Genomic DNA, 27,361 nt, shown 5'->3' on the forward strand with positions numbered 1-27,361 from the left:
CATTTACAATTAATTGTTGAGCGGACAATTTCGAGTTAGTCATGTTCGTGATATTTTTGATGACTTTCCATAATCTTTTTTTATCATGACCTGCATTAATTATTTGCAACTTTTCATATTGACGTTTTAATTTCTTTAATAAATTGTTACAAAAATTTCTATATCTATAATAAGTAATTTTAAATATTGCATTATCCGGAAACTGAACAAATTTTTTGTGTAATTTATCTCTATTTTTAATACAGCGCAGCAAACCTGGAGTAATCCAAGGTTTAAGTATTTTATAGAGGCGCGTGAATGTTTTGTTTGTTGTATTATTTTCTATTATTTTAGTGAGCGAACAGATCAAATACTCCATTGCTGCGTTAGCATCACTGGAATTGTATATTGGAGACATATCTAAGTTTGCAAGGTCACGAGACACGCCCTCCTTATTTAGTTCTGTATAAGAATTAAAATATTGTGTTCTAATGAAGTTTTTAGTAATAAGGTATAGTGGTCAGTTAGCGTAGTTTTTAATACTATAGTTTTTACGGTAAGGATGGTTTTGGCTAGTATATGGTCTAAGCAATTGTGGTCTCTCGTCGGATGTTGATGAGTGGGGAGGTAGCCATGAGAAGCTGCTTGATTTAAGTATTCGCCTGAGTTGCTATCTTCATTGTCAAACTTATTGTCAATATTTAGGTCACCAAGAATAAATACGTTACGGAAAGATGAAAGTGATTTCATAATATCACTTAGGGAAAGTAAAAAATTTGTGATATTTCTGTATGAGGGGGAGCGATAAATTGCTACAATTGCAATGTCATTCTCAATTTTTAAAATCAAACTGTTAGCATCCACTATTTTAGGTTCCTCTATCAATACATTGGGTATGTCGTTTTTGACGTAAAAAGCTACTCCATCGCTCTGTAATACGTTGCTTTCCTCACTAACATACGAATTATACCCATCCAAGTGTGGAATTGAGGACGCTTTGGGTAATCTACACTCAGTTAAAACAAAGATGTCAGGCTCAAAATTAATAGGGTTTAGTAACGATAAAAGACCGTCAAAATTACAACTTATACTTCTAATATTTTGTAGAACTATTTTTAAATTAGAATTAGACATAGAATTAAACATGGGGCACTGATCTGGGTCGCATGTTATGGATTTATATTCGCAAGTTGCATCAATGTCTTGGGCTAGATCATTTACAATGGAGTCCGTGTTTGTGCTGTGGTAGAGAAGCAAGGCGGCGCTCTAGGCGCCCTCATAATCAGTATTACTTACGTGTCTCGCTATTGCGCTCTTCCTAGCAGGACATTGTTCATCTCCTGTTTTATGATTACCTGGTTTGTTAAAGCGTACACAGGTGGCGCACTTCGCGGGTTCCGCGTGCTTAGTACACTCCTTGATGGAGTGGCCTGCACCGCCGCAGTGGCCGCACGTGGGCTCTGTATCCCGGCAGAACTTTGCTGAGTGTATATACTGTTGGCATTTGTAACATCTAGTTACGCGTGTGTAATCTCGAACCGCACATGAAGACCAGTTAATGTAGACACGTTGCTGTTCTATGAGTGTCCTTCGAATGGGAGCACACACTTCTAGCACATAGTTACAGGTAGCCTCGTCCTTTTTGCCTGACTTATGACTAAATTTAATTGCGCTCTCTATGTTGCTTTTATTTAAGCTAGGATGTTTCTCCGACAAATTTTGATCATACAAGCAGTCAAATAATTCCTTATTTGACATGCCAGAGGGAACACCCAATAATATTATCTTTGTCCGTTTTTTGTTCGCATCTTCTAATTTCAGGCCTGATTTTTTCAGTTGTTCAGACTGTTTGAGCTTTAGTATGTCTTCCTTACTCTCCGTGCTTATAATAACTCCTCCACATTTTGTTTTACGCATACCGCTGATATGCAGTTTCAATTCTTCAGGCTTAATTAGATTCTGAACAATTTTTCTAGTGTCATCGCTCGACGCATCTTTATTGGGTGGGTAAATAGCAATACTGTTCGATGGACATATTGAGGGCAAACCACTCTTCCTAACTATGTCCGCAAAAGACTGGGTTGATACTCTGGGGCCTGACTGTACGCAAGATTTTAAGTCTTTTAATTGGTCACCAACATTGACTTGTTCTTTCAATGCGCTGATCAAAGAATTGGCTGAAATATATTTTTGTTTTAGGGACTGATATTGCACCGCCAATTGAGAGACGCCTCCAAGTACTGACCTACTAATGTTGCTAATTTTTAGCTTCTGCTCCGTATTCAGTTTCCCATCTCCAGAAATAGTGCAGATGTCATTCAGGCATTGTTAAATTTATTTATTTTTTTATTTTTTTATTTATTTATTGGTTCACCAACAACTGCTTACACTAAAACTACAGCTAGAGAAATACATAATATTGTTTAAAGGCTGAGTGCAACAGTTAATTACTGGTAAACACCTCATGCCATAACTGAAAACTCGTAATTAAGTACCTATATTAAGATTAAAGAATAATAAATAAATATTGTCTAACCATTTAACAGTAAAAAAGAAACAAACGAAAACAGAAACAAAAAACACATAACCACTTATACTACCTACTTATTTAACAATTTGTTGTGAACAAACACACGAAACTTGCTTAGTGAGATTTGGTGTATATCACAATGATGACTGATTTCATTGAGTAGATTGGACAGTCTGGGTACAGGTGAGTTTGTACCTAAGACGGTGCGCCGCAACGGAGGACGAAGAGGTGTAATGGGGTGACGGGGTAATCTCGGTGGGATACGGTAATTGAAAAGAGAAAGCAATTGAGGGCAATTTATGTGGTTACGCAGAATTTTAAAGAGAAATAGAAAATCAAGGAATTTTCTCCGGTCGTCCAGGGACATCAATTTGAAATAACGTAATCTGTCAGCATATGAAAAGCTTTTTTTGGCTTTGCCGATCGAGAAAGCAAGGTACCACATGAAACGCCTCTGTATTCGCTCCAATCGCAACGAATGAACGGCGAAATGAGGCCGCCACACCACACTACAATACTCTAATGTGCTACGAACTAGACTTTGGTACAATAGTATTTTTGTTTTAACATTTTTAAAATCCTTGGTGTTTCTCATAACAAATCCTAACATTCTAGACGCACGCTTAATTACATTTTCTATATGTGGGACAAAAGTTAACTTTTTATCATACAAAACTCCGAGGTCTCTAATTTTATCACATTCTTGAACTAAATGGTTGCCAATGTAGTATTTAGAGGGAATAATATTAAATTTGCGACAAAATTTTACAAAAAAAACATTTAGTAAAAAAATATTTATATTTATTTGACTCATCCATCTCTGAATTTCATGAGTCGAGACCGCGTCTATAGTCAGTGCAGGCGTAGAAGGGGTGAGGGCTGAAGCTTTAGCTGGGGATGGTTCCAATTCCACGTGCCGTCTAACGGGAGGTGGGCTACGACTCGTCATCGTACTTCTGTTAAACGGGCTACTCATTCTTCATAATTTGAAAGAAGCACAAGGTCACACGTAGCATCACAAAACACAAAGTCCGAAAAGCGCTGATACAGCGGCGACACAGTTACAGTTTTATTATTTATTAAATTTAAATTATATAATGCTAGCAGACACGTCCGTCTCTGCAGCGTGCCAATCAAATGCCAATCCTATTGATATATATATTGATATATATATATATATATATATATATTGAGTTCCCATTGTATTTTAGGTACAGCCATATCGCCAGTTATAATTATATAATAGAATAATCACCGCTTTTGGGACTACCCATAACAAGTTGACGATGTCATATTGTACGGCACGGGATTCGTACCGCCACTGAGCTGGTGGTTCTTTACGCTCCGAGACGGTGAGGGTCGAAATAAAAATGCTGGTTACAGCCGTATTGCAGCTTTGTACGGTACTGTTGAGGTCTTTTCTTTAGTCGGTGTTGCGGGCTGGCGCTGGACTGAATGCGGGCCGGAGTCTTATGTTTAAGTTGTTGCTGTTGCGGGCGAGCTCGGCGCTGGAGTGAACGCGTTGGCTTTTTTTTTTTAATGATATTTTGCAGTTGGCCGCTGATGGCCTTTACTGCGCCACCGGAGTGTCGCGCGCGCCTTTTATCCTTTCCGCAGCGTTTGCGGGGTCGAAGTACGGGGAGGCGCGGGGGGACACGGCCGCATACAAAGCTATGAGGCGGGCTCGAGCAATACGTTAACGAGAGCCGGGCGGCTCAGCTAGACCTCAGCAATACCGTGACGAAAGCCGCGGTTTTATTTAACACTTTTATATTTATTCTATTGAGGAAATCTTTTCCTAAAATAAGCCTTTTATTTCTATTTACTATCTATTGTACTTAATTACTAGTTGCGAAGTAAAAGTCCGAACCAAAAATATCTTTAATTATGAAGCTAGTAAGTTACACCTATATGATAAGTATGTAGTATAGATAGACTATATTTATAGTCTAACTGCATCACGTGGTGCGTATTGCTTGGTTAGCATTTAAGTTTACATTTTATTTTATATTGTATTATTTACTCACTTATATTCTGGAGACCGAACAATAAACATGTCTCTATAATCAACGTATTTCACTCTACCATCTACGTCCATCCTTTTTAATAATATGAGATGGCGACCCATTCCAGCGAACTTATCTTTTGTGAAGAACAGTAAATTTGAACAACATAACAATGAATATTTCAAGACAGAAAATTTAATATCAAGCTTTCTTGATATTAAATTTTCTGTCTTGAAAAAAGAAGATCAATTTATAGAAGATCAAGAAGAAAAACTATAGAAGAAAACTAATTGAAGCAAAATTATATTGAAGAATAGATTATAGAAGAAAAGAATACAAGACAAATTATAGAAGAAAAATCATGAAAGAAAAATTATAGAAGATTAAAATGGAAAAATAAGAAGAGTTAACGTTATAGAAGACTGCAAGAAAGAAGAAAGAAGCGTACGCGCGGTGTCCAGGGTAATCCCGGCCCACGGAGTCCAGGGTATAGCCCGGCCCATGTAGCAGCGGTGTCCAGGGTAATCCCGGCCCACCCATCAGTGATGCGGCATGCAGCACTACGACGAAGCGCATCGTGTCATCAACCACGGAGTCGGCAAGGACCACATCAAGCGTCACCATGAGTCATTTTTAGTTTCGTGCGGTTCAACATACGTCCGGAGTGAATTATGTTATAATGTAAGTTACAATATTCTTTTATTATTTTGTAGGTATACAGTAGGTATACAAAGTCGAGTTTAATTTTAAGTACGTCTGAGCAATTAAAGGAGATTCATATTAAGTTGGATTATTTAAGAGAATATTTGTATAAAATCGGTCCAGAGAGATGTAAAAAAAGATATTGCTTATAAGAAATTAGAAGAAGCTACTAGCTATTATGAACGTTTGGAAGATATTGTGTCTCAATTAAATAAAGAGATCGACGAACAAAAGCCAAACTCAGAAGCTTTTCAATATTATCAACATTTAATTAGCGAAATTAAGAGTAATTATAAGAAAATTAAATTATTATTAGCTCACGTAGATTCAGGGACTCAAACAACAATGGCGAGTTCGTTTGATATAACAATCGCCATTTCCCTGTTACCTGTGATGAACGGTCAAAATCTCGTTACTAAACAATTAATTGATAGCATTTTATTATACAGTTCTTTAATAAATGACAGCACACAGACTCAATTGATCGAATTTGTATTAAAAACTCGACTATCACCTAGTGCTAAATTAAGGTTAAAAGGCACATACTCTACTGTGAAAGATTTAGTACAGGATGTTAGAAAGTTTTTGTTGCCTAAAAAATCAACAGAAGCTTTACAAACACAGCTTTTCAGAGCAATACAGGGACGTAGATCAATAGAGGCATTTGGGACGGAGCTAGAGGAGTTGTTTGTAAATTTGACATTAGCTCAGTCCGATGAGGGTAGCGCTAAATTTGACATATTGCTCTTAACGAGAAAAATGCGATCAAACGATTCGCAGATGGGCTCTCCGACTCAAGGTTGAGCACCATTGTAGCTTCACGGCAGCTCACATCGCTTCCCGAAGCTATTAGGGTAGCTGTTGATGAAAGTATAATGTCGTCACAGCAGTTAAAGCAGGTTATGCAGTTTAGGCCGCTTGCCTATAATCGTGGATTTTCACAAGGTTCTTACAAACGCAGTTCTTATGGCCGAACAAATACTTCCAGTTACCATAACGGTCACAAGAATTCAAGATATAAAAATAATGCAAATAATTATAATAGAAATCATGGAAATCATGGCAACGAAGGTCAAACAAGTACCTTTGTAAATTCCAGGCATAGAAGTAAAGACACACGTGACTCGCGTCAGCAGTCACGCGGTGGCCGCGCTCACTTTCGGGTTCAGCATAACGTGCATGAGATAGTGACTCAGGAAGGTTTGCGAAATACTGAGAATAGCAAATTTTTTCGTGCCTAAGCAGTGCACTCATAATATTTTTAGTTATAATAATTTCTTTACAGTAATGTCCTATTTAGGAAATAATGAGAAATTGAACTTGTTAATTGATAGTGGAGCCAGCTTATGCGTAATAAAATATGAACGACTAGCACATAATATTGAGTTACTTAAGTTGACTAGGAAAGATAGTATTTTAATTAAGGGGGTAAGTGGTAATTTAGAATCAGAAGATTATATTTACTTAGATATAAAACTTGAACGGGTAACTTTTAAACAAAAGTTCTATGTTTTCAAGAACTTAGCTTGCGCCGCAGACGGGATACTCGGCCAAGATTTTTTCCAAAAGTATAACGCAGTGTTGAGTTACAAAGATGGTACCTTGAGTTTGGAAAATCAGGACCACTACGTAACTGTTCAGTTTGATAAAAATCAAATAATAATTCCTCCACGATGTGAAGTAATTCGGCACGTACCTACGGCACACATCAGTGAATGCGTTGTCTTAGCAAAACAAGTACATAAAGATGTGTACACAGCGGGAGTAATTGTGAAACGAAAGTATGGACTTATTCCAATTCGCATGCTCAATACGACTGACAAACCAGTCAGAGTAGATATTAAAGATGTAGATATTCATAGTTTAAACCATTATAACGTATACCAATTTGATTATGAGAAGATATCGCCAGATAGAATCAGACAACTTTTTAATTGACTTGACTTGCCTTCTTATTTAAATGAAGAGGAGCAGATAAGTATAGAAAACGTGTGCGCTAAATACGCCGACGTTTTTCATTTACCAGGCGATACATTGTCTACTACCAACTTATATGAACATTCCATAAAATTAAAAGACAATACTTCACCAATGTATACCAAGCCTTATAGGCTACCTAAGGCACTTAAAGGTGAAATACAGAAACAAGTAGACGATATGCTAAAGAATGATATTATTGAAGAAACCACATCAGAGTGGTCAAGACCAGTTTTGTTAGTTCCCAAAAAGACAGATAGATCAGGAGAGAAAAAATGGAGATTAGTTGTGGATTATCGTCACTTAAACAACGTAATACAGGGCGATAAATTCCCTTTACCGAATATAACTGACATTTTAGATTCTTTGGCAAATAATGTACATTTTTCTAAATTAGATTTATCACAAGGTTATTATCAGTTGTCCTTAGAAAAACAATCTAGGAAATATACAGCTTTTACAACTGACAAACAATATCAAATGAAGAGATGCCCGATGGGATTAAAAACATCTCCTAGTTCTTTCACACGACTGATGACTATAGCCATGACGGGTTTGAACTACCAGGCATGTCTAATTTATTTAGATGACTGTATTGTAGTTGGTAATAGTCTTGAAACGCATAACAAAAATTTAGTTAAAGTACTGGAAAGATTTAGACAAGTTAACTTGAAATTAAACCCATTAAAGTGTTAATTTTTGCAAAAAGAAATTATTTATTTAGGCCACAAAATAACTTCAGATGGAATTTTTCCCGACCCATCGAAAATAGATGTTTTACAGAAATATCCTGTTCCAACATGTGTAGATGATATTAAACGATTTGTAGCGTTTGCTAACTATTACAGGAGATTTATACCTAATTTCGCAGAAATAGCACATCCACTTAATGCATTATGTAAGAAAAATGTCTCTTTTAACTGGTCAACTGAATGTGAAAAGGCTTTCCAAAAACTTAAAGAAATCCTACTTAGCCCTACCATCTTAGATTATCCAGACTTCTCAGAAGGTAATACGTTTGTTTTACAAACAGACGCATCAAAGCTAGGTTTAGGCGCTGTTTTGTCTAATAGTAATGGCAAGGCAGTAGCGTATGCAAGTCGTAATCTAAGACCAGCTGAAACACGATACCCAGTCATCGAACTCGAACTACTGGCTATTGTGTGGGCTGTGCGCCATTTTAGGCCCTATTTGTATAGCAAGAAGTTTCAAATAAAAACTGACCACAGGCCTTTGATTTATTTATTTAATATGACCGATCCATCAAGCCGTTTAACAAAGTTTAGACTCTATTTGGAAGAGTATGATTTTGATATCAGTTATGTTCCGGGACGGCACAACGCAGCTGCAGATGCATTGAGCAGAGGAATTGAAAGATATGCATGAGCATGTTGTATCGGTCATGACAAGAGCACAAGCTCGAAAACTTAATAATGACAACATTATTGACTTGACACGTGAAAATCACACCGCTTCTAGGCTTGATCAACCTAAAGTAGTGGAAATTCTCAAACGACCGACTGACAGCGTAGAACTAATATTAAGCGCAAATAAGACTGCAATGAAGCAGATAGTGAATTTACAGAACTTGTATAGTAAAAATGGTTCTTTTGTTTTTGTGCCCGATAAATCGGCTATTTATGTAATGTCTCGATCGTTATCTACCGTAAGTGTGTTAGCGAGAGTATTACAAGATTTTTGTAAAGAAATAAAATTAAACGAGCTCGTTATTATAAAAAGAAAGCCCGATAAAGATTTTATAAATATATTATTAAAGGAAATTAATAAGCTAAGTGATTTTCCTAAGGTATTAGTATTGAATGACGTAGTAACAGTAACTGAAAAAGATACTAAAATTGTAATATTGAATGACTTTCATCTATTACCCACCAGTGGCCACGCGGGGGTAAATAGGATGCTGAATAATATTAAGAAATATTACTACTGGCCAGGAATTACTAATGACGTCACAGAATTCGTAAGAAAATGTAAGAGTTGTCAAATTCAGAAACACTCGAACAGGCATACTAGGGAACCGATGGTTATTACAACTACTCCTAGTACAGCGTTTGAAAGGGTTAGTTTAGATTTAATGGGACCTTTAGATATTGATAATTATAATAGTAAATATATTTTAACTCTGCAATGTAACTTTACTAAATATGTAGAAGCGTATCCGCTAGAAAAAAAGGATACAGTGTCAGTTGCTAGTTTGTTTGTAAATAATTTTATATTGAGATATGGTATCCCAAAAGAGATAATTACGGAACAAGGCACAGAGTTCATGTCGTCAGTTATGGTTGAAGTATGTGAATTATTAAAAATTAACAAACTTCACTCGACCGCGTATCACCACGAAACTATAGGTTCGTTAGAGAACACACATAAAAGTTTAGGAGCGTTTCTTAGGATACAGTGTAGTAATAATTCAACTGACTGGAGCACTTGGCTACCATTTTGGTGTTTTTCTTATAATACAACCGTGCATACCGAGACACACAACACTCCATACGAACTAGTGTTTGGAAAACTTTGTAATCTGCCAAATAATTTGTTGTGTTCTGATGTTGAACCTTTATTATAATCCTGATGCTTATCCTTTACTACTAAGATACAGGTTACAACGAGCACAGGCCGACGCTAGAAATAATTTATTAGATGGGAAAAGTTTAAGAAAGATAAATTACGATAAACATATAAATACTGTAAAATATAAGAAAGATGATTTCATTTTGTTGAAAAACCAAGTAGGGAGTAAATTAGATAACATTTATTTAGGACCATATATTGTTATTGAAGATTTGTCACCAAATGTAAAAATTTTGAAAGATGGCAAAGAATATATAACACATAAGAATAATACTAAATTGTTTGTAAATTAATTAGTAAACGTTTGTTGGACTGTTAAGTAATTATTAAGAATTTCTTGTAATTAAGTTTTAAAAAAAAATGTGTTTTAACAAGTAACACGCAACACATTTTTTTTCTCTGGAACCCCTATAATGTAGTATAGATAGACTATATTTATAGTCTAACTGCATCACGTGGTGCGTATTGCTTGGTTAGCATTTAAGTTTACATTTTATTTTATATTGTATTATTTACTCACTTATATTCTGGAGACCGAACAATAAACATGTCTCTATAAATCAACGTATTTCACTCTACCATCTACGTCCATCCTTTTTAATAATATGAGAAGTACTTAAAACTATTTTAATTTATCACAAGCGGCCGTCCCGTACACATTTCTTTTCACTATTCTCTAATGTATCATTCTTTACTACGAAATTGTTTTTAATTTCTATTACATTATTGGTATCCGTATCCTTGAGGATTTCAACAATTCTCTAAAGCTCATTATCAGCTTGCTGCACCGTTTGTAGCCAATTATCATCATAGTTACTATCTGTGCCAATAGGAAAAACGTTCAGATCGCCATGGTGAAATAATGGTATTTCAATATCGACAGGGTTTCTGCTTAAAGCGTCTACATGCGCCATTTTAGACCCTTTTTTTTTGTAACGGTGGGGAATCCTTTATGGATACCCCCGAGCCCGGGCGGCTCGGAGGTATGTGGGAGTCCCGGCGCCCTGAAAAGAGCGCAGCTCCTGGGTCTAGCATGGACCCAGGGGTGTACCCACTAAACCCCATCGGTTTGCCTCTCGCCGGGTTTGTGCCGGCGCCGTGGATCGGCATTTAGGTAATAATAATACCTAAGGAGTTTTTTAATTACTTTGTTAGAGCAGTGGTAGCCGAATGGGACAACGATCGGTTCTCAATTGAAAGCTTGAGACGGTTCAAATCCCTGTGGCGCCATGTACGACTTTAATTTTTAAGCAAGGTGCATTTGTAGGCATTTGTAGCAACATCTTCAGATCGTCAATCCGACAGAGTCTAAAAACAAAGGCATTTAATAGGCATTTAACCGGTGCGTATAGAACGCAGTTCTGTCCTGCGGAGACGAGTCATGGACATTAACAATTGGCCTCATCCACAAATTTAAAGTCGCTCAGCGTGGGATGGAGTGAGTTATTCTTTAGGTTCTCTAATGAACCGAATTCCAAATGAAGGCGTTTTGAGAACTAACCGACCGACATAGCTTGCAAAATCAGTAAGCTTAATTGGCAGTGGGGTGGACACGCCTGCAGGAGGGTTGACAGCTGATGGAGCAGACTTGTTCTAGAGTAGTGACAACGTCAAGGAAAACGTAGTGTAAGACGTCCAGAGGCAAAATGGACGGTCCGGTGGCCGGCAGCGGCTGGATGCGGGCGGGCGGCAAAGGACCGGGTAAGTTGGGGTGCTCAGGGGGAAGGCTTATGTCCAACAGTAGATATGAGCAAGCTGACGGTGATAACATTCGCCGTCTCTCCGGGTATGGACTCGCCGGAGTTTGAGGTGTTCCGGGACAACTATTTCGTCGAACAAGGTTCACAATCCTTAGGAGACGTGTAAAGACATGTGATACATTAGAGCCTAAATTCTCTTATTAGACAAAAGCCCTTGAGTGACCTTGAGTCTTATGAGGCTCATTGTGAGCGAGCAGTGCTCGGACATCCGTCCGAGTCCAGGCGTATCGAAGGAATTTTTCTTTGTGTTTATTCGTTATTTGTATCAATAAATGATAACAAACTAAATTACCGGTACGCTATGTTAGCCGTTCTGACAGATTACAATGTTGAGGTAAAGTCTCAATTCATTACCGTATAAAATATAATCAAATGTGAGTCGCATCTATCGATTTAAAACTAGTATTGCAAAGGGTAGCTGATTAAAATGTTTTAATCAGCCGAGTTGTGTCGTAAAATAATACATTCCATAAATTTTACTGCACGTCACTATTGACAATGTACGAGTAGGTACAGCAATTAGCTCTTTCAACGTAGTTATGAATTAATACGAAATTTGATGAGAGGACAAACGTCAAAACGGCCATCATAGCGTGCCGGTACCTACCTCTATTTCACTACGACGCCGCCCGGCCGCCCCGGCCACTATGCCGGGGCTCCCGCGCCTATGGAGGAGAGGATCGGTTTTCTCCGCCCCTCTCCCCAGACGATTGAGGCCGTGCAATGCGAACAGGGGGCCCTAGTCCCTGTCCGCTGGCCTCAGTGGGGAAGGAGTTGAGCGGCAAATTGCCGCCGCCTCCTCCCCGCCCGTCTGCGCCGGAGGCCATTTTAGACCCTGCGCGATACTCAATCGTGAAATGGAACTCCTCGTGACTATCCACCATCGCGTGACTCGGACAATTAAATCCCTTTTCGTCATGGTACTACAGATCGCGTTACAGTCTGTGACAGGTTTAAACGGAACACCGAGAAGATACGAAATTTGTTAAAAGCTGTAAGCTACTGCGAGAGTTTCCAACTCGTACGCGTGAAATTTTTGTTCTTCAGGCTAGGTTTGCCTACTGTAATAAGCAATGGGTTGCAGTCCTCCCTCACTATTCTGTAATAGTATTACTCCAATCCCCAACTTACTCGCGTTCGTATGGACCTCAAGTTGCGTTTGACGATCAAACAGAGCGAGTATTGGTCTATTAATGAGTCTTTTCTTGAGGCTATTGAAGGCGTTAATTGATCCATTTCAAAATGCCATAGTATGTCCTTTTTTGTAAGTTGCGTAAAGGGCCGAGAGAAAAATTGTGGACAAATCTACGAAAATAGCTGGCTAAACCTACGAATTGCTATCCAAAATGCTTATTGTGTTAGTAAAAATATTGAGACAGTAATAAAGTGCGGATTGTAACTATATTACGGTGTAAATGGCAAGGCGTCGGAACTCGTCTCGTCATATCTCAACGGTAGAATACAGAAAGTAGACATAAATGGAGTGACTTCTTTGGGTTCTCCGGTGGGTGTTCCATAGCGCTCAATACTTGGACCTTTCTTATTTCTGACTTATATTAATGATCTGCCATTCTTTGTTAAGGACCATTACGAAATAGTATTGTTTGCTGACGACACATCCTTGATTTTTAAAACAGACAGACATGAAAATAACTATGACCACATTAATGATACCCTCTCTAAGGTTGTTTATTGGTTTAATGCTAATAGTTTATTGCTTAATGCCAAGAAGACAAAATGTGTTAAATTTGAATCACCTAACGTAAAATCGACTAGTCCAAGCATAGAAATAAACGGAGAAAAGTTAGACCTTGTTAATAAAGCAGTCTTCTTGGGAATTATCTTAGATAGTAAACTTCAATGGTTTCCACATATATCTTCCTTGGCTAGCAGATTACGCTCCGCTGCATACGCAGTCCGCAGAATTCGTGTGCTTACCAATGTTAGTACTGCTAGTTTAATTACTTCCGTAGTATAATGTCCTACGGGATTCTCATGTGGGGTAAAGCGGCAGATATTCAAACCATATTTGTATTGCAAAAACGACCGATTCGTTCTGTGTACCATCTAGGCTCTCGAGTTTCTCTCAGAGAAAAGTTTAAGGAGACTGGTATCATGACTGTGGCATCACAGTACATTTACTCAAATATTTTATATGCCCGTAAAAAATACATAACTTCAACAAGAAAAAAGATATCCATAATATTAACCTTATTAATAATATTCTTTATTGCATCAAAAAAAACAAACAACAAGAAAAAATCTGTGAACAAAAGTGAGCAAAGGTGGACTTATCTCTAAAAGAGATCTCTTCCAGTCAACCTATGGTGGTGAGAGCGTAAGTTGTAAGCGGGCAACAGCGTGTAAGATAGAGAGGGTGAAATACTATAAACTATCGAATAAATTTGTATAAATACCGATACACACATAAGTATTATAAATAAATACAATAAATAACGTATAATAAATAGCATCATCATAATATATATAGATATATATAAATATATAATAATAAAAAAAAAAAATAATAATTAAGAAACAATAAGATGATTACGAAGAAAGTTCTGCAAGAAAGTGCGCTTTCAAACTTTTCTTGAAAGAAGCAATCGACGGGCTCGCCTGGATGTGGGAAGGGAGTTTATTCCACAACTGCACTGCACGACAAGAAAAGGAGTTAAAAAAGAAATTAGTATTGCAGCTGGGTTGAACGAGCGTCTTAGTGATGCAGGGACGTCTAGAGCGGGTGGGAGGGGGCAGCAGCTGGAACCGGGAACGAAGGTAGGGTGGGGAGTTAGGGTCACGAAGTATATTATAAATAGTGGACAGGATATGCACATCACGGCGAAGACGAATTGGGAGCCAATTTAACCAAGCACGAAATTCGGAAACATGATCATATTTACGGAGACCGAAAATAAACCGAATAGCCAGGTTTTGTAAGCGCTCTAATTTATTTAAAAGCTCCACGGTCACATCTAAATAACAAACGTCGGCATAGTCAAGTATGGGGAGAAGGAGAGTTTGCGCTAGCATAATTTTAGTATGAAAAGGGAGAAAATATTGGAGTCGTTTGAGGGAGTGAAATGAGTGGTGCATACGCCTGCTGACCTCATTAACATGAGAGGTCCAAGACAAGGTACAATCCATTATTATGCCTAGATTTTTGGCTTTGTCAGTATATGCAATGGACGTTCCATCATAGACCAACGCAGGTACTAAGGACTAATCAAGCTTGCATCTTATTCTGCTACTACCAACAATCATGGCCTGCGACTTAGCGGGATTAACTAAGAGGCCAAACGACTTAGCCCATGACTGGATAGCCAACAAATCGAAATTCAGTGCCGAAATTGCCTCAGAGACCTCACCTACCTTAAAGTTACGATAGAGTTGAAGATCGTCAGCATACAGATGGAAGGGAGAAGAAATTACGCGGGAAATATTATTAATAAAAATTGAAAAGAGTAAGGGAGAAAGTACGCCGCCTTGAGGTACACCAGCAGTTAAATTAGACCAGGATGACGAGCCATCATTAGTTTTCACACACTGCTGGCGACCGAAGAGATAAGAAGAGAACCAACTAAGGACAGTAGAGGAGATATTAACAGCCTGAAGAGTACCCATGAGAATGTCCAAATCAACGGAGTTAAATGCACTACTAAAATCCAACAAAGCAATAGCAGTGAGCTTCGTTTCATCCATAGCATGACGTATGTCTTCAGTAATGTTCAGTAAAGCACTAACAGTACTATGAGATGGACGAAAGCCAGACTGATATGGACATAAAAGGTTATGGGAGATGAGGTGAGAATAAAGTTGTCTATGGACAATGGACTCAAGAGCTTTAGAGAGGATAGGAAGAATAGAAATAGGACGGTATTGTGAAAGTGATGTAGGATTTGGGATTTTAGGGAGAGGTATAACAAAAGCCTTTTTCCATTGTGCTGGAAAAACATTGCGCGAGAGAGAATAATTTATGATATGAGTAACAACAGGTGCAATGTCCTCCAACACAGGTAGAATCATGTCGAGGCTCAAATTGTCACTGCCGATGGCTTTGGTGGAGATTGAGCGGACACATTTCATTACAATTTCTTCTGAGACCATGTTAAAAGTAAAAGCAAACAGGTGGAACAAGATTAGAAAGAGAAGAAAGGGTACTGGATTTAGTAAGATGGTTAAGAATGACAGGGGGAGTCGAAAAATGAGAATTTAGGGCATTGAGATCCACGTTGCTTTGACAAACATCCATGGACTCGCCCACGCCAATAGAATGCAAAAATTTCCAGACCTGAGCCTGAGAAAGATTTTGAATGGTGGAATGAATATAACGGCGTTTAGCATCCCTACACATTCTGTTGCAGAGATTTCGTAACTTCTTATAGGCTTCGAGGTTTAATAGAGAGGGCTCACGTTTTAGACGGCACTTGGCTCTATCACGCTTCACCATAACCCTTCTAATCTCAGGCGAAAGCCAAGGAGCTGGTGCGTGTCTGACACGTACTGGACGTACTGGTGCATGAGAGTCATAAATTTTTACAAGTTCAGTATTAAGAATATCAACCTTAACGTCAATACTGTCAGACGAAAAAAGCAAAGACCAGTCAACCCGACCAATATCCTCTCTCAAACGAACAAGATCCATATGCTTAAAATTGCGCAATAGACGGACCTTTCCTTTAACTTTAGGTGGACGCACTCTGTAAGAGAGAAAAATTAAATCGTGATGTGAAAAAGGAGCATCCATCTGCCCATGCGAAAGGACCAGCTTAGGGTGAGAAACAATCATTAAGTCAATCAGGGAAGGTCTGCTGTTAGGGAAGTAATGGGTCGGTTTCAATGTCGTCAGCACTTGGAGATCAAGCGCAGACGTCAAAGCTAATAACTTATCCGAACGGTAGTTATTCTTGAGAATACAAGTATTTAGGTCGCCCATAAGAACAACATGATCAAAAAGGGGAACCAAGTCTACAAGAGTACCTTCCAAGGTGTTAAAGTAGTCTGTTTTGTCATTTGGGCTATATAAAACACCAAGCAGAATTTTTTTATGGTGGACTACTACTGAAAGAAACAGATATTCCAAAGATCCGGTATACTGTGACTGAGAACTGCAAACAACGTCAGCAGGAATGTGGCTACGTAGGTAAACACCAACACCACCACCCCCGCAGCCCGTACGGTCATTGCGAAAGAGTTTGTAGCCTGGAATGGAACAGCTAGTCGAAGGTAATGAAGGCTTCAGCCAAGTTTCCGATACGAGAATACTATCAACTACGCCGGCGCTAAAAGATGTGAGAAGATCGTTGTAGTGAGCGGGAATGCTCTGCGCGTTGATGTGCACTAGGGAAAGAAATTTGGAGTTATTGCTAAATATATTAGAAAGCTTATCTTCAAGAGGATCAGAGTCAGAAAGACTAGAATTAAGACTTTGCGCACTTTCGTAATCATCGGAAGAGCAAGAAAAATATTCATCTTCTACAATCATTGAAAAATAAATATGTAAACTTAATAAATACGTAAAATACGAAAAAATTATATAGATATAAAACAAACAAACAAAAAATATTTAAAATAAAAAAATAAAAAAAAATTAATAAATTAAATTAGCCAAAAGAACTCACTGCCTAGGTTGACATGTTGAGCAACTCCAAACTTACAAAAAAAAAGAAAACTTAAAAATTAAAAATGTGACAGTATAATTACAATTTCAAATTAATAAAATAAATAAAATGAATGGAAAAACACAATTTGAATTGGAATTTGCTGTAAGTATAATGTTCCATAGCCATAAGAAAAGTCACAACAGAGAAGGCTGTATGCATTAAAGACTCTGCCTGTCTATGGGGAGCATAAAAGTAAACAAGAAAAAAGACAAAAAAAAAAAAAGTGAAATTGACATTATTGGGTGAGATTGTTTTAACTAAAATAGGAGGTATTACAATTTTGAGTGCAAAATTATATATAATGTAAACTGAATACCCCACAATAATTTAAAAATACGAACAGAGTATAAGCCGGCAAAATTACAACGGTCACAACAAACCCGATAGATCGTCATTTTACTGCACAGTACGAAGTCACGACGAGGAATCCTTGGTGTACTGAGAAGTCAATAGTTTTAGCTCAGCCAAAGAAACAATCTTCTTACGGTTCTTATCAGGAAGAAGGACAACTATAACTCCGTCAGCCGACCAGCACCTCTTCATACCAAAGTGAGCTCGAGCTGCCACAAACACGTCCTGCCGCGGCTTTGTCAGAAACTCGGAAATCGACGTTTTGGATCCCTTTAACGCGGTTTTAGCTTTCCACACCATGGACCGTAGATGCACAGTGGTAAAACGAACCAATATAGGCCGGGCTGTGTTCCTTTTAGCACCCAATCTATGGCAAGATTCAAATGCCTCGTTACTAATGCCGGACAACTTCAATTGGTCAGATAATATGACCGAAACTTTCTTGCAAGTGTCTTCCCCAACATCCTCCTTGACTCCATGAAAAAGCAAGACCTTCCTGCGGGAGTGCATCTCAAGACGATCAAAGGAGATGTGCAGGAGCTCCACCTGGGATTTTAGCATGCCAATGGTTTTCCAAACAAAGGACTTGAAAGTGTAGAAGTCCGCTGTAAGACTCTTCACCGTTGTGTTAGCGCCGGGCTGCTGAATATTCTTCTCGAATTCGCCCATCCTGCTATTGAACAGCGAAGATAATTCATGAATACTCTTCATGAGCTGCTCTGCTGAGGCGTCCATTATACAGAAGATGGATAAAGTGAGAGAAAGTTGTGTGAGAGTTAGGAGACAGTCAACCTAAGTGCCAGTGAATTAAATTTTGAAATATATACACATTTACTATTTTTAAATAAAAAAATTTGGGAGCAGAAAATATTTCGTGTGTTCACTTAAGCGTCTACCCGCGTTTTTTTCTAGACTAAGTCCAAACTCATGGTACCACGATTTCGTTTAACCAAGGTAAACGACTCTTTTACGGGGAACAGTATACGTTTTTACGATAAGATTCCGGAGCATATATTAAGATTATCATTTCATAAGTTTAAAAACTACATTAAAAATATTTTGATCGACAAGTCATATTACAAAATTGAAGACTACGTGTTGGATAATGATGTATGAAAGACGACACGGCTCCAGAATCCACACAAATTTGATTCAAAGTGTATTCCATAGCATTTAAGTTTATTTGAAAAGAGCAATCCTTACAGTTTCTTGCTCGTTCTTCTCAGGGAAATCAGCGTAGTGAATGAGCAGTTGCTTAATGTAATGCAATATAAATGTGAGGTTTTCACACAGTGTGAATTTATTTTACCTATGGAATAAATGATCTTTGACTTTGGTTATGGTTACTTGGACGACATTTATATTTAGTTTTAGTAGCTGCCTTTTTGTTCACTAATAAATTTATGTCATCGTCAAGGCATGGTGCCGGAAGATGTTTCAATTTTATATATAGGAAAGTTTGTTGTACAGTTGGTTAATGCATATGTTAAAAAGTTCGACCTGCTTATGCACAGTCTGAGCATGAAGCACTGGAGACCAATCAATAGCACGTGCCTCTTTAAGAAAATTGTCACGATTCATACCACTAAAATTGCGCTGAAGTATGATTTTGGGTTTAGCTTTAGGAGGACAAATTTTATAAGACATAAATAAGATCGCGATTAGAAAATGCATCAGCCGAGCATTGGCCGTGTTTTGCAACGTGTTGCGGGGAAGATACTATTAATAAATCTAGAAGAGAAGGAGTACAATTGGGATTTTGATGAGTAGCGCCAAGTGGAAGAACGTGCATGTTGCTTGAATTGATAACTGATTGAAGCGAGGAAGTACGGTGATCGTTTTTAATGAGGCAAGTATTAGAATTTCCCAATAAAATGGAGTGTCTATAAGATGGGACAAAATCACTTAACAGATTTTCCAAGGAGTTAAAGTAATCAACACGCAACGATGGGCTAGAATAAGCTCCGAGAAGGACTTTGGTGTACGCAAGAGTGACCTCAATAAATGCTCGCCAGCATTGAGTGACGGTGGTTGTGACGAGGTGCTAACTATGTCGAAGCGAATGTGTGCTTTTATATAAATAGCTACCCCACCACCAGCAGAGCCGATACGATCATTGTATACGCAATGATCGTATCGGCTCTGCTGGTGGCGGAATCCAGGCAATGCATAACCAAGACTCGGAGATGAACACTGCATGTATATTGTTGAGGTCAAACGACGCCAGCATATCATAGTAATGAGCCGGGTTATTTTGGGCTTTAATATGAATAACATTAAAATGGTTTGGAACAACAGAAAACAAAATGTCAAAAAGAGAGGGAAGATCGTCAAAACATTATTGCTGCTGCTGCTACTACTATGAGGTGATAGAGAAAAGTAAAGTTCATTATCACTATCAATTTAAAAAAAAATATCCGAACAGAATCCAGTTTGGCATTAGAAAGAACACAAACATGAAAGTGAGACCAAAGAAAAGTACAGCAGAAATATCACTTTTTACTAGCGACACAAGCACGTCTTCCCTTCACATTTGTCGATACCACGGGCTTGGACGAATCCGTGACGATGGGTACCCTCCGCTGGCGCAGGAATGTTCTTCAGGTCATCCATGGAAGTGATGTGCACGCGCTTCCCGTCGGGATCGATCACTATGACAACTCTCTATTGAGTGACGCATTTGTTCACACCAAACATATCACGGGCCCCCATAAAAACGTCATGCTTCGGCTTCGTTAGAAACTCTGACAGAGTAATTTTCGATCCTTTGAACGCGGTCTTGGCATACCAGATCTTGTCTCCCATTTCGATGTCGCACAGTTTCAACAGCACTGGCCCTGGCTTGTTATCACTAGGCGCATACGATTGTATCTGCTGATAAACTTGACGAAGAAATCGGCAATCTTCAACCGACTAACGATGTTACCTACAACCAGCTGCAGTGTCCTCATCCCTCGATTCGGGCAAGTCATGAGGCAGCAACATTTTTTTTCAGCTTTGCATCTCCATATTATCAACTTGACGATCTAGTAAGGCAACCTGCAAGTTTGAAGAGCAGTCAAAATGAATGACCGAAATGCTGCAAAATCAGTCTTCAGGGTGTCAATATTGGCTGATGGGGATGGAGCCTGAAGTTCACCTTGATATGCGTCCATACTCTCGATAAACAATTGCTGGAGTTTGGCAATAGATTCCTGCATGGCATCCATTTTGAGTGTGAGTGAAATGACTTGTAGTGACAACTGTGATATAATAATGTGGTAGCTGGGATATCCTCAGGATAATACACACCGGCAGTTATTGAGTTAATTATACGAAATACAGTAAAAATATTATTATTAATTTATTAAAAATTTAGGTGATCCAGATGATGTTTACTTTCTTACACCTACATGTTATCTTTAAACCTGTTTTCATTTTTAAATAAAATATTATTAAAAAATAAACTATTACCTTATACATATTTACTTATTTGAAGGCTATATTTAATAAAAAGTAGTAACTTATGTACTATATAATCAATCAATAAGCTATAATCAATCAATAAGCTATGTAGACGGCTATTTTCAGTACATTCATCCACTTCTGTGCAACTGAGACTTTCATCATTTCAAAAAATCATCTTAGTATCTGAAACTATAACGACTACATTTGCGGTAGCTACGTAATAATGTCCGCTTAGTAAATCAATATTTGTAGTTTATTTAGTGAAAATATTCTTCAGGAAATTACCTGAAAAACTAGTTTCGATTTCGTTCTAGCCACGCATACAGAGTATTCAACATTTGTGACAACCAATATATACCAACAATATATCTGTACATAATATGTCTCTGTCAACACCAACAGACCACTTTCCCTAACCGTGCCGTCCGTAACCACCCTAACCGTAGTACAATTAATTCGATCCTCAGTAGAAATTTATTTGGTACAAATTTCTCATACCAGTAGGTAGATGACTGTAAAAAGTCTACTTTTGAAAACTATTCCAATACTTAAATGAAATGAAATTTATCGGCGTAACAGTTTATTTCGAACTTGTGAAATGATAATATATGTACATATATTATCATTTATTGGCATATATTTTTATTTTAGAAGACCTCACCAAGCTACAGAACTACTTTAAGGACACTACGGGCTAGGGCGTGACTCTCTTTACGCTATCTTTTGGAAAATCTTAAATTTGTTATACAATAAATGACGATAAAGATGGAAGTAATTTGATATGCTACTCCGCGAACCCGTTGATCCCAAGTTGAGCGAGGTCATCCTTTGGTGTGCACGTGTTCTTCAGTATTTGCAACTGTTAGTACAAAATATGTTCTGATTTAGCGTAAATCAGTCTGCTTATTCAGTTTTGCAAAAGGTTTGAACTTTGCTGAGACGCCTCGTCGCGTTTCGCATGAAGACATTATCTGTAACGTTTAGGATAGTCTTATTAAAAAGAAGTAAAAACGGAAGATTTCGAGGCAACACGCCAAGTTGTTTCGTCAGTATTACATACTAATAAGCAGCCCAAACCGAATATCTCTCGAGTCGAAAACTCGCGTTGAATACCTTCCGCGATAATTCCGATTTAGACATCCTCCGCGTAGGTAAATGCAATGAGACAGTGGTCATGGTCGCATTAGATTACAAACAGCAAAAGGATTGATTAACTATGAAAGCACGTATAAAAGGTAAAAAAAGACTCAACCAACAATCAATATATAAAAACAACAATCGAATTAATATCTAAGCACTCCGATACGCTGAAACTTGACGTAAAAGAGTTTAGATCCTGTTGTGTAAACCTTTTCTAGTCCAGTCGCGTGGTACTGGACTATCCCACTATGTTTAATATTGTCGACTCTGAAAGGAATTCACGTAAGCTCTTAAGCCACGCCTCGTTTAAGATTGGCGGTAAACGTCTCCAAATATTTTTTTCTCTGCCATATACCAGTAACAATGTTTCATATAATGATCTCATGTTCTGACTATTTAGAGCTCATAATGACTTTTGTAAGGATTTGGTCATATTGTCTCACAGTTACTATACTTATTTCGACATTTGTAAGGACGACCTGGATATGAAGGATATTTAAAAATCTTATTGTTTATATGTATGTGTAACATGATTTTTTTCCTATTGCTTTGGTAAGTACAATTTATTTATTTAGTTCAATAGTCAATGAATTTGTCGGTACGTTTATTTACTTGGTGGATGCCGGATGCCGTGAGGGTCTGAAGGAATGCAAATGTACTCCTAGTGTAATGTTAACATGTTAACTGTGAGCAACTCCACAATTTGTGTTCCATAGCTATGCCATAAACAAATAAATAAATGTGAAGAGTTCATACCAGTTCGTCAGTGTCATCAAAGATCTGCGGTTAACTAATGACACCACCGATATCATGGTCTTGTTTTGATATTTAATGGCTGTTTAATAGCCTACCAGTAAAGGACTGCATTGATACGTAAGAAACTATGAGAACAAAGGTGTTCATTGAATATATTGTCCATAGAATTATTAGACACTGCCTACCTAACATCTGTTGTGGAACGTCAAATTCTTCCCACAAATCGAGTGACGGCATGACTATGGGTTCTACGGGAGACATCCCGTTATTGCCGATATTTTCCTGCAAAACTGTGAAGAGCGAGTGTTACCCGTGGCCTCAGTTAGGCCGAAGGTGTTCGAACGGTGCGTAGACGATACTTTTACAATATTAACAAAAGATCATTAGAAACTAACTATGGCACTAGAGAATTGTAGTATCTGAGCGTTCTTAGTTATCTCACTTAAAAGAAGTCCTGGTGACACCTTAGGCTACAGAGTATTTAAAAAAGCCTGCACGGATATGTACCTCATTTTCTACCGCCATCGTAGCCAGTTAGCTACCGTGGGTAAATCTTTGTTTTAGAAAGCACATGACGTCTTTGTAGACGGTAATCATCTGACCGGGGAACTTTAGGATATAAAGCAAGTTTACGTTAAGTAAGCACAAGTTGAACACGCCACGCCAACGTCACATACACAGTGTTTTAGTAGTAGTAGAGCTTCTCGTGAAAGGGTTCATCCAGGGAAGTACTGCCACCTTACCTATTTCTGCTGCTAGCTGCTTGCTTATTCCAAATGCTTACAAAGGCATCCTAACCTACTTGCAAGAAACTTAATGGCAAAATAGTCTAATCAAACGTTTCAAAGATTAAAGAGAAGCCCCAAAGATCTTTTTCTAAGTGAAAGTGATACATGTCTTAGACCAAATATTTAACCCCCAGCTAAATGGCGACAAGACAGCTTGCAGGGACAAGAAGAAAGAAAAAATCAATTTTAGATTCTATTATTATTACTATAATAATTATCATTATAAAGGCGGCAGGTGGTGACAGAATGTCGGTAGAGGTAATGAAGGCTAGATGAGGGTTAGTGGTCAGTATGCTGTACCGCCTTTTTAATATGAACTGGAGGCAAGGCATGACACCAAAAGACTGGTGCAAGTCCGTAATTGTTCTTCTGTATAAAGGAAAAGGGTCGCAGCAAGATTGTAAGAATTTTCACGGTATCAGCCTTATTAGTGTCGTAGGCAAACTGTATGCAAAAGTTGAGATTGAAAGAGTTGTGAAACTGAAGAGAAAGTATGGAATGTAAAAGGAAGAGGGTGTATGGATCAAGTCTTTTCTTTAAGGCCCGTAGCCGAAAAATACTTGGCAAAAAGGCAAAAAACCTACTGCGCCTTCGTTGACTTGGAAAATCATTATGGTAGGGTAGTAAGAAATGAGCTGTGGAAAACTTTGTCTATGTGTGTGGTGAACAGCTGTCTGATTCAGGCGTTGCATTCTCTGTATAGGGATTGTAGCGCTTGCGTTAGAACAAACGGAGTATGCGTCGAACGGTTTAGCATTCATAGGGGTATTAGGCAGGGCTGTGTAGCGTTTCCATGGCTGTTCAACCTGTTTATGGGAAATTGTTTGCTAGATCTGAAAGATAGTAAATGTTTATACAAAATTAATAAGGCACTTATCAAATGCCTTCTCTATGCCGATGATTAAGTCATTCTAGCTTCCTTGCCAGAACAATTGCACGGTGGTAACAGAATGCACAAAGCGTTTGAAAGAAAAGAAATCAAAGCGAATGTGAATAAAACGAAACGATGGTGATTGAAGGGGATTACGATTGACAGCGATGTATAAGAACAATTTGCGAATATGGGTAATCTATTGGGTAAGTGTGATAGTGATATTGAGCAGAGAGTGCAAGCCGAAAATCGATTGAATGGAGCTCTGTTTGCCAAATGGATAGCGAGAATGTCTCAGGACAGGCGTGTTTGGCTGTTCATCGAGGCATTCTGGATCTATTCCTAATATATGGTATTAAGCGTTGGGTGTGGTAGAAAAAACATCAAAATACTTTGGGTGAATGTTGTAGAAATAAGAGCTTTGCACAATATGTGCGATATTTGTCTTAAAGACAGAATGCCGAACTGTGTAGTAAGAGAGCGTTGTGGTAGGAAAGATAGTGACCAGGATAGAGAGGGACATGCTTCGATGCTTTGATCATCTAGAAAGAACGAATATTGGTAGATTAACGCAGAATTTATAGATGTAGATGAAGGCTATTATATATCTCGATCAGATTGAGGATGTCCTTGAAAATGGCCGGATTAAAAGTACCAAGAATAAACGGGCATGTACGAAGAAATTAACGGGAGTGGAGAAGGCGAAGGAGGTTTGTCAGGAGCGTAACGGGTCGAGGTCTGTAGTCTCTGCCCACCCCCGTTGGGAGACAGGTGTGATGATATACAGACATGAACGTATTTATGTATGTATGTAACCAGAGTGAAAAATAGGGTGGTTTGGCGATTAATATTATAATAGACATAATTGGTTCACTAAAGTCGTGAACCATGGGACCTGAAGATGGCCCTAAACGTTGGTTTGTTTGAAAAACAAATGTACGTGATTTAGGCCCAAAAAAATTGTTTTATTTCGAATGTGTAACAATCGCTAAAACCTACACGCCACGTTAGAAAACTACGCGGTCTATACTGTAGCTGACAAGCGCGGAGTTAAAACACTGGTGCAGTCCTCACGCCGTCCAAAAGCGTCGCGACTCGCACATACATAACAAACAAATTAAGTATAAGTTATACTCACAGCTCGATGCAATTTCATTTTTGTATCACTATGTTTTCGAATGTTTCGAAGTTTTCTGATACTTCCTTTGTTGGCGATACTCTCTTTACTTTTTGTGGTGCTTCCTTTACTTGCAGTGCTTCCTTTACTCGCGGGGCTTTCTTTGGTTTCGTTACTTCCCTTCCTTTATTTACCTCCTTTACTTTCTGTTCGCTTTGCTTTGCCTTCGACGAGCCACCGGGAGAGCCGGGGTGGGCCGTCTGTCGTTGTCGTTCATTCCGCTTGGCACTCTGGTCCTTCCTATAGCTCAAAATAAAATAAAAAAAAGCTTAAGTTTCGTTAAATGACGAAACAATAACGTCCACTATGTCCGAACTTCCAAAAAATATAAACTGAAGTACTATACTAATTACTTTCCTTAACAAAACATTGTCGGACGTGCACACAGACTCGTTCATTGTTAGGTATGTTTGTCACCGAATGCCGGAAACTGAATGAATAAGTATTTTTATTGTGATGGATTTTCAAGGCCAAAGAATGTATATTTTAAGAACACGACTTACTTACGAAATTACCAATTAGTATTCAAATACTTTGAGCGCTACGCCATTAGGTATCTTAGGTCAATTTTGTTGCTGATTTGATCATCTTAAGTTTTATTTTGTTTTCTTTATCTCGTTTAATGTTATTATGATAATCTACTAAAATTCGCTATGAATTTGATCCTATTATTTCATTCAGATTATCATTTTTGTCATTTAATTTATTGTTTTTTCTTTCAAGTTCTTTTTTTAAGATACCAGTATATTACTATTGTTGGCTGCTGATCTGTAGGCTACCAGTTGTGTCCACAGGTAGCGGATAGTGTAATAACCACCAGATATGGGTGGTTAGCTGCGAATATACTGAATAAGCAGTCCCCAATCAATAGCGGCAATGGTTATCAGGGCATGGGCGCAAACAACGTGGTCATGTTTCTGCAATACGGAAAGCAAGGGGAAACCACCGTATTATTTTCCCAAGCAGTAACCATCACGGATAGTACAGAACAGGAAACGGCCCTGAGTCCTCAGCAGATCTTCAAGGGTCACAGGGTGCTAAGAATCCCCGGGTGTGCAATAAAAATAGCAACATGGAATGTTAGAAGCATGTATGAAGATGGGAAACCTACAACACCATACAAGAGATGGAAAGATTATCGATGGACATAGTAGATATTAGCGAGTTGAGATGGAGAGGAAGCGGAGAAACGGTATGGGGAAATCATAAAATATATTTTTCTGGAAATGATGACAGCCGTCATAGAAATGGAGTAGGCTTTATAGTGTCGAATAAGATGGCACAGCACGTTTTGAGCTTTAGTCAGCTTACTGATAGAGTAGCTTTACTAAAGTTGGATAGCCACCCCTTTAAGCTGAATATCATTCAGATATATGCACCTACAGCAGACAGTTCGGAGGAAGACGCAGATTCTTTTTACTCAGACATCACTGAATGCTTAAAGCTTACTAAGAACCATGACATAAATGTATTCATGTCATGTCAGAGACCCATAAAAGGTGTTGTTGGCTCGTTTGGACTTGTTGTTGGCAATGAACGCGGAGACCGTCTAGTTGATTTTTGTTTCAAAATCAAATCAAAATCAAAAATATTTTATTCAGAAGTTCAGTCTTTACATTCATAGT

General features: G+C 38.2%; 1 protein-coding gene across 1 annotated transcript in view; it reads right to left on the reverse strand.

The window, feature by feature from the left end:
• Window positions 1–21,642: 21,642 nt before the first annotated feature.
• The window catches only part of LOC113238957, a 47,800-nt gene continuing 42,081 nt past the window's right edge, over window positions 21,643–27,361 (reverse strand). The window contains exons 4-5 of the mRNA XM_026475817.1: window positions 25,698–25,976; window positions 21,643–21,975 (exon numbers count right to left, since the gene is read on the reverse strand). Coding sequence (XP_026331602.1) covers window positions 25,712–25,976 — 265 coding nt within the window. The 3' untranslated portion in view covers window positions 21,643–21,975; window positions 25,698–25,711. The remainder of the gene's footprint in view (window positions 21,976–25,697; window positions 25,977–27,361) is intronic.

The sequence above is a fragment of the Hyposmocoma kahamanoa genome, unplaced genomic scaffold (genome assembly GCF_003589595.1).
Source record: "Hyposmocoma kahamanoa isolate Upper Pololo Valley unplaced genomic scaffold, ASM358959v1 98972, whole genome shotgun sequence".
Lineage (NCBI taxonomy): Eukaryota > Metazoa > Arthropoda > Insecta > Lepidoptera > Cosmopterigidae > Hyposmocoma > Hyposmocoma kahamanoa.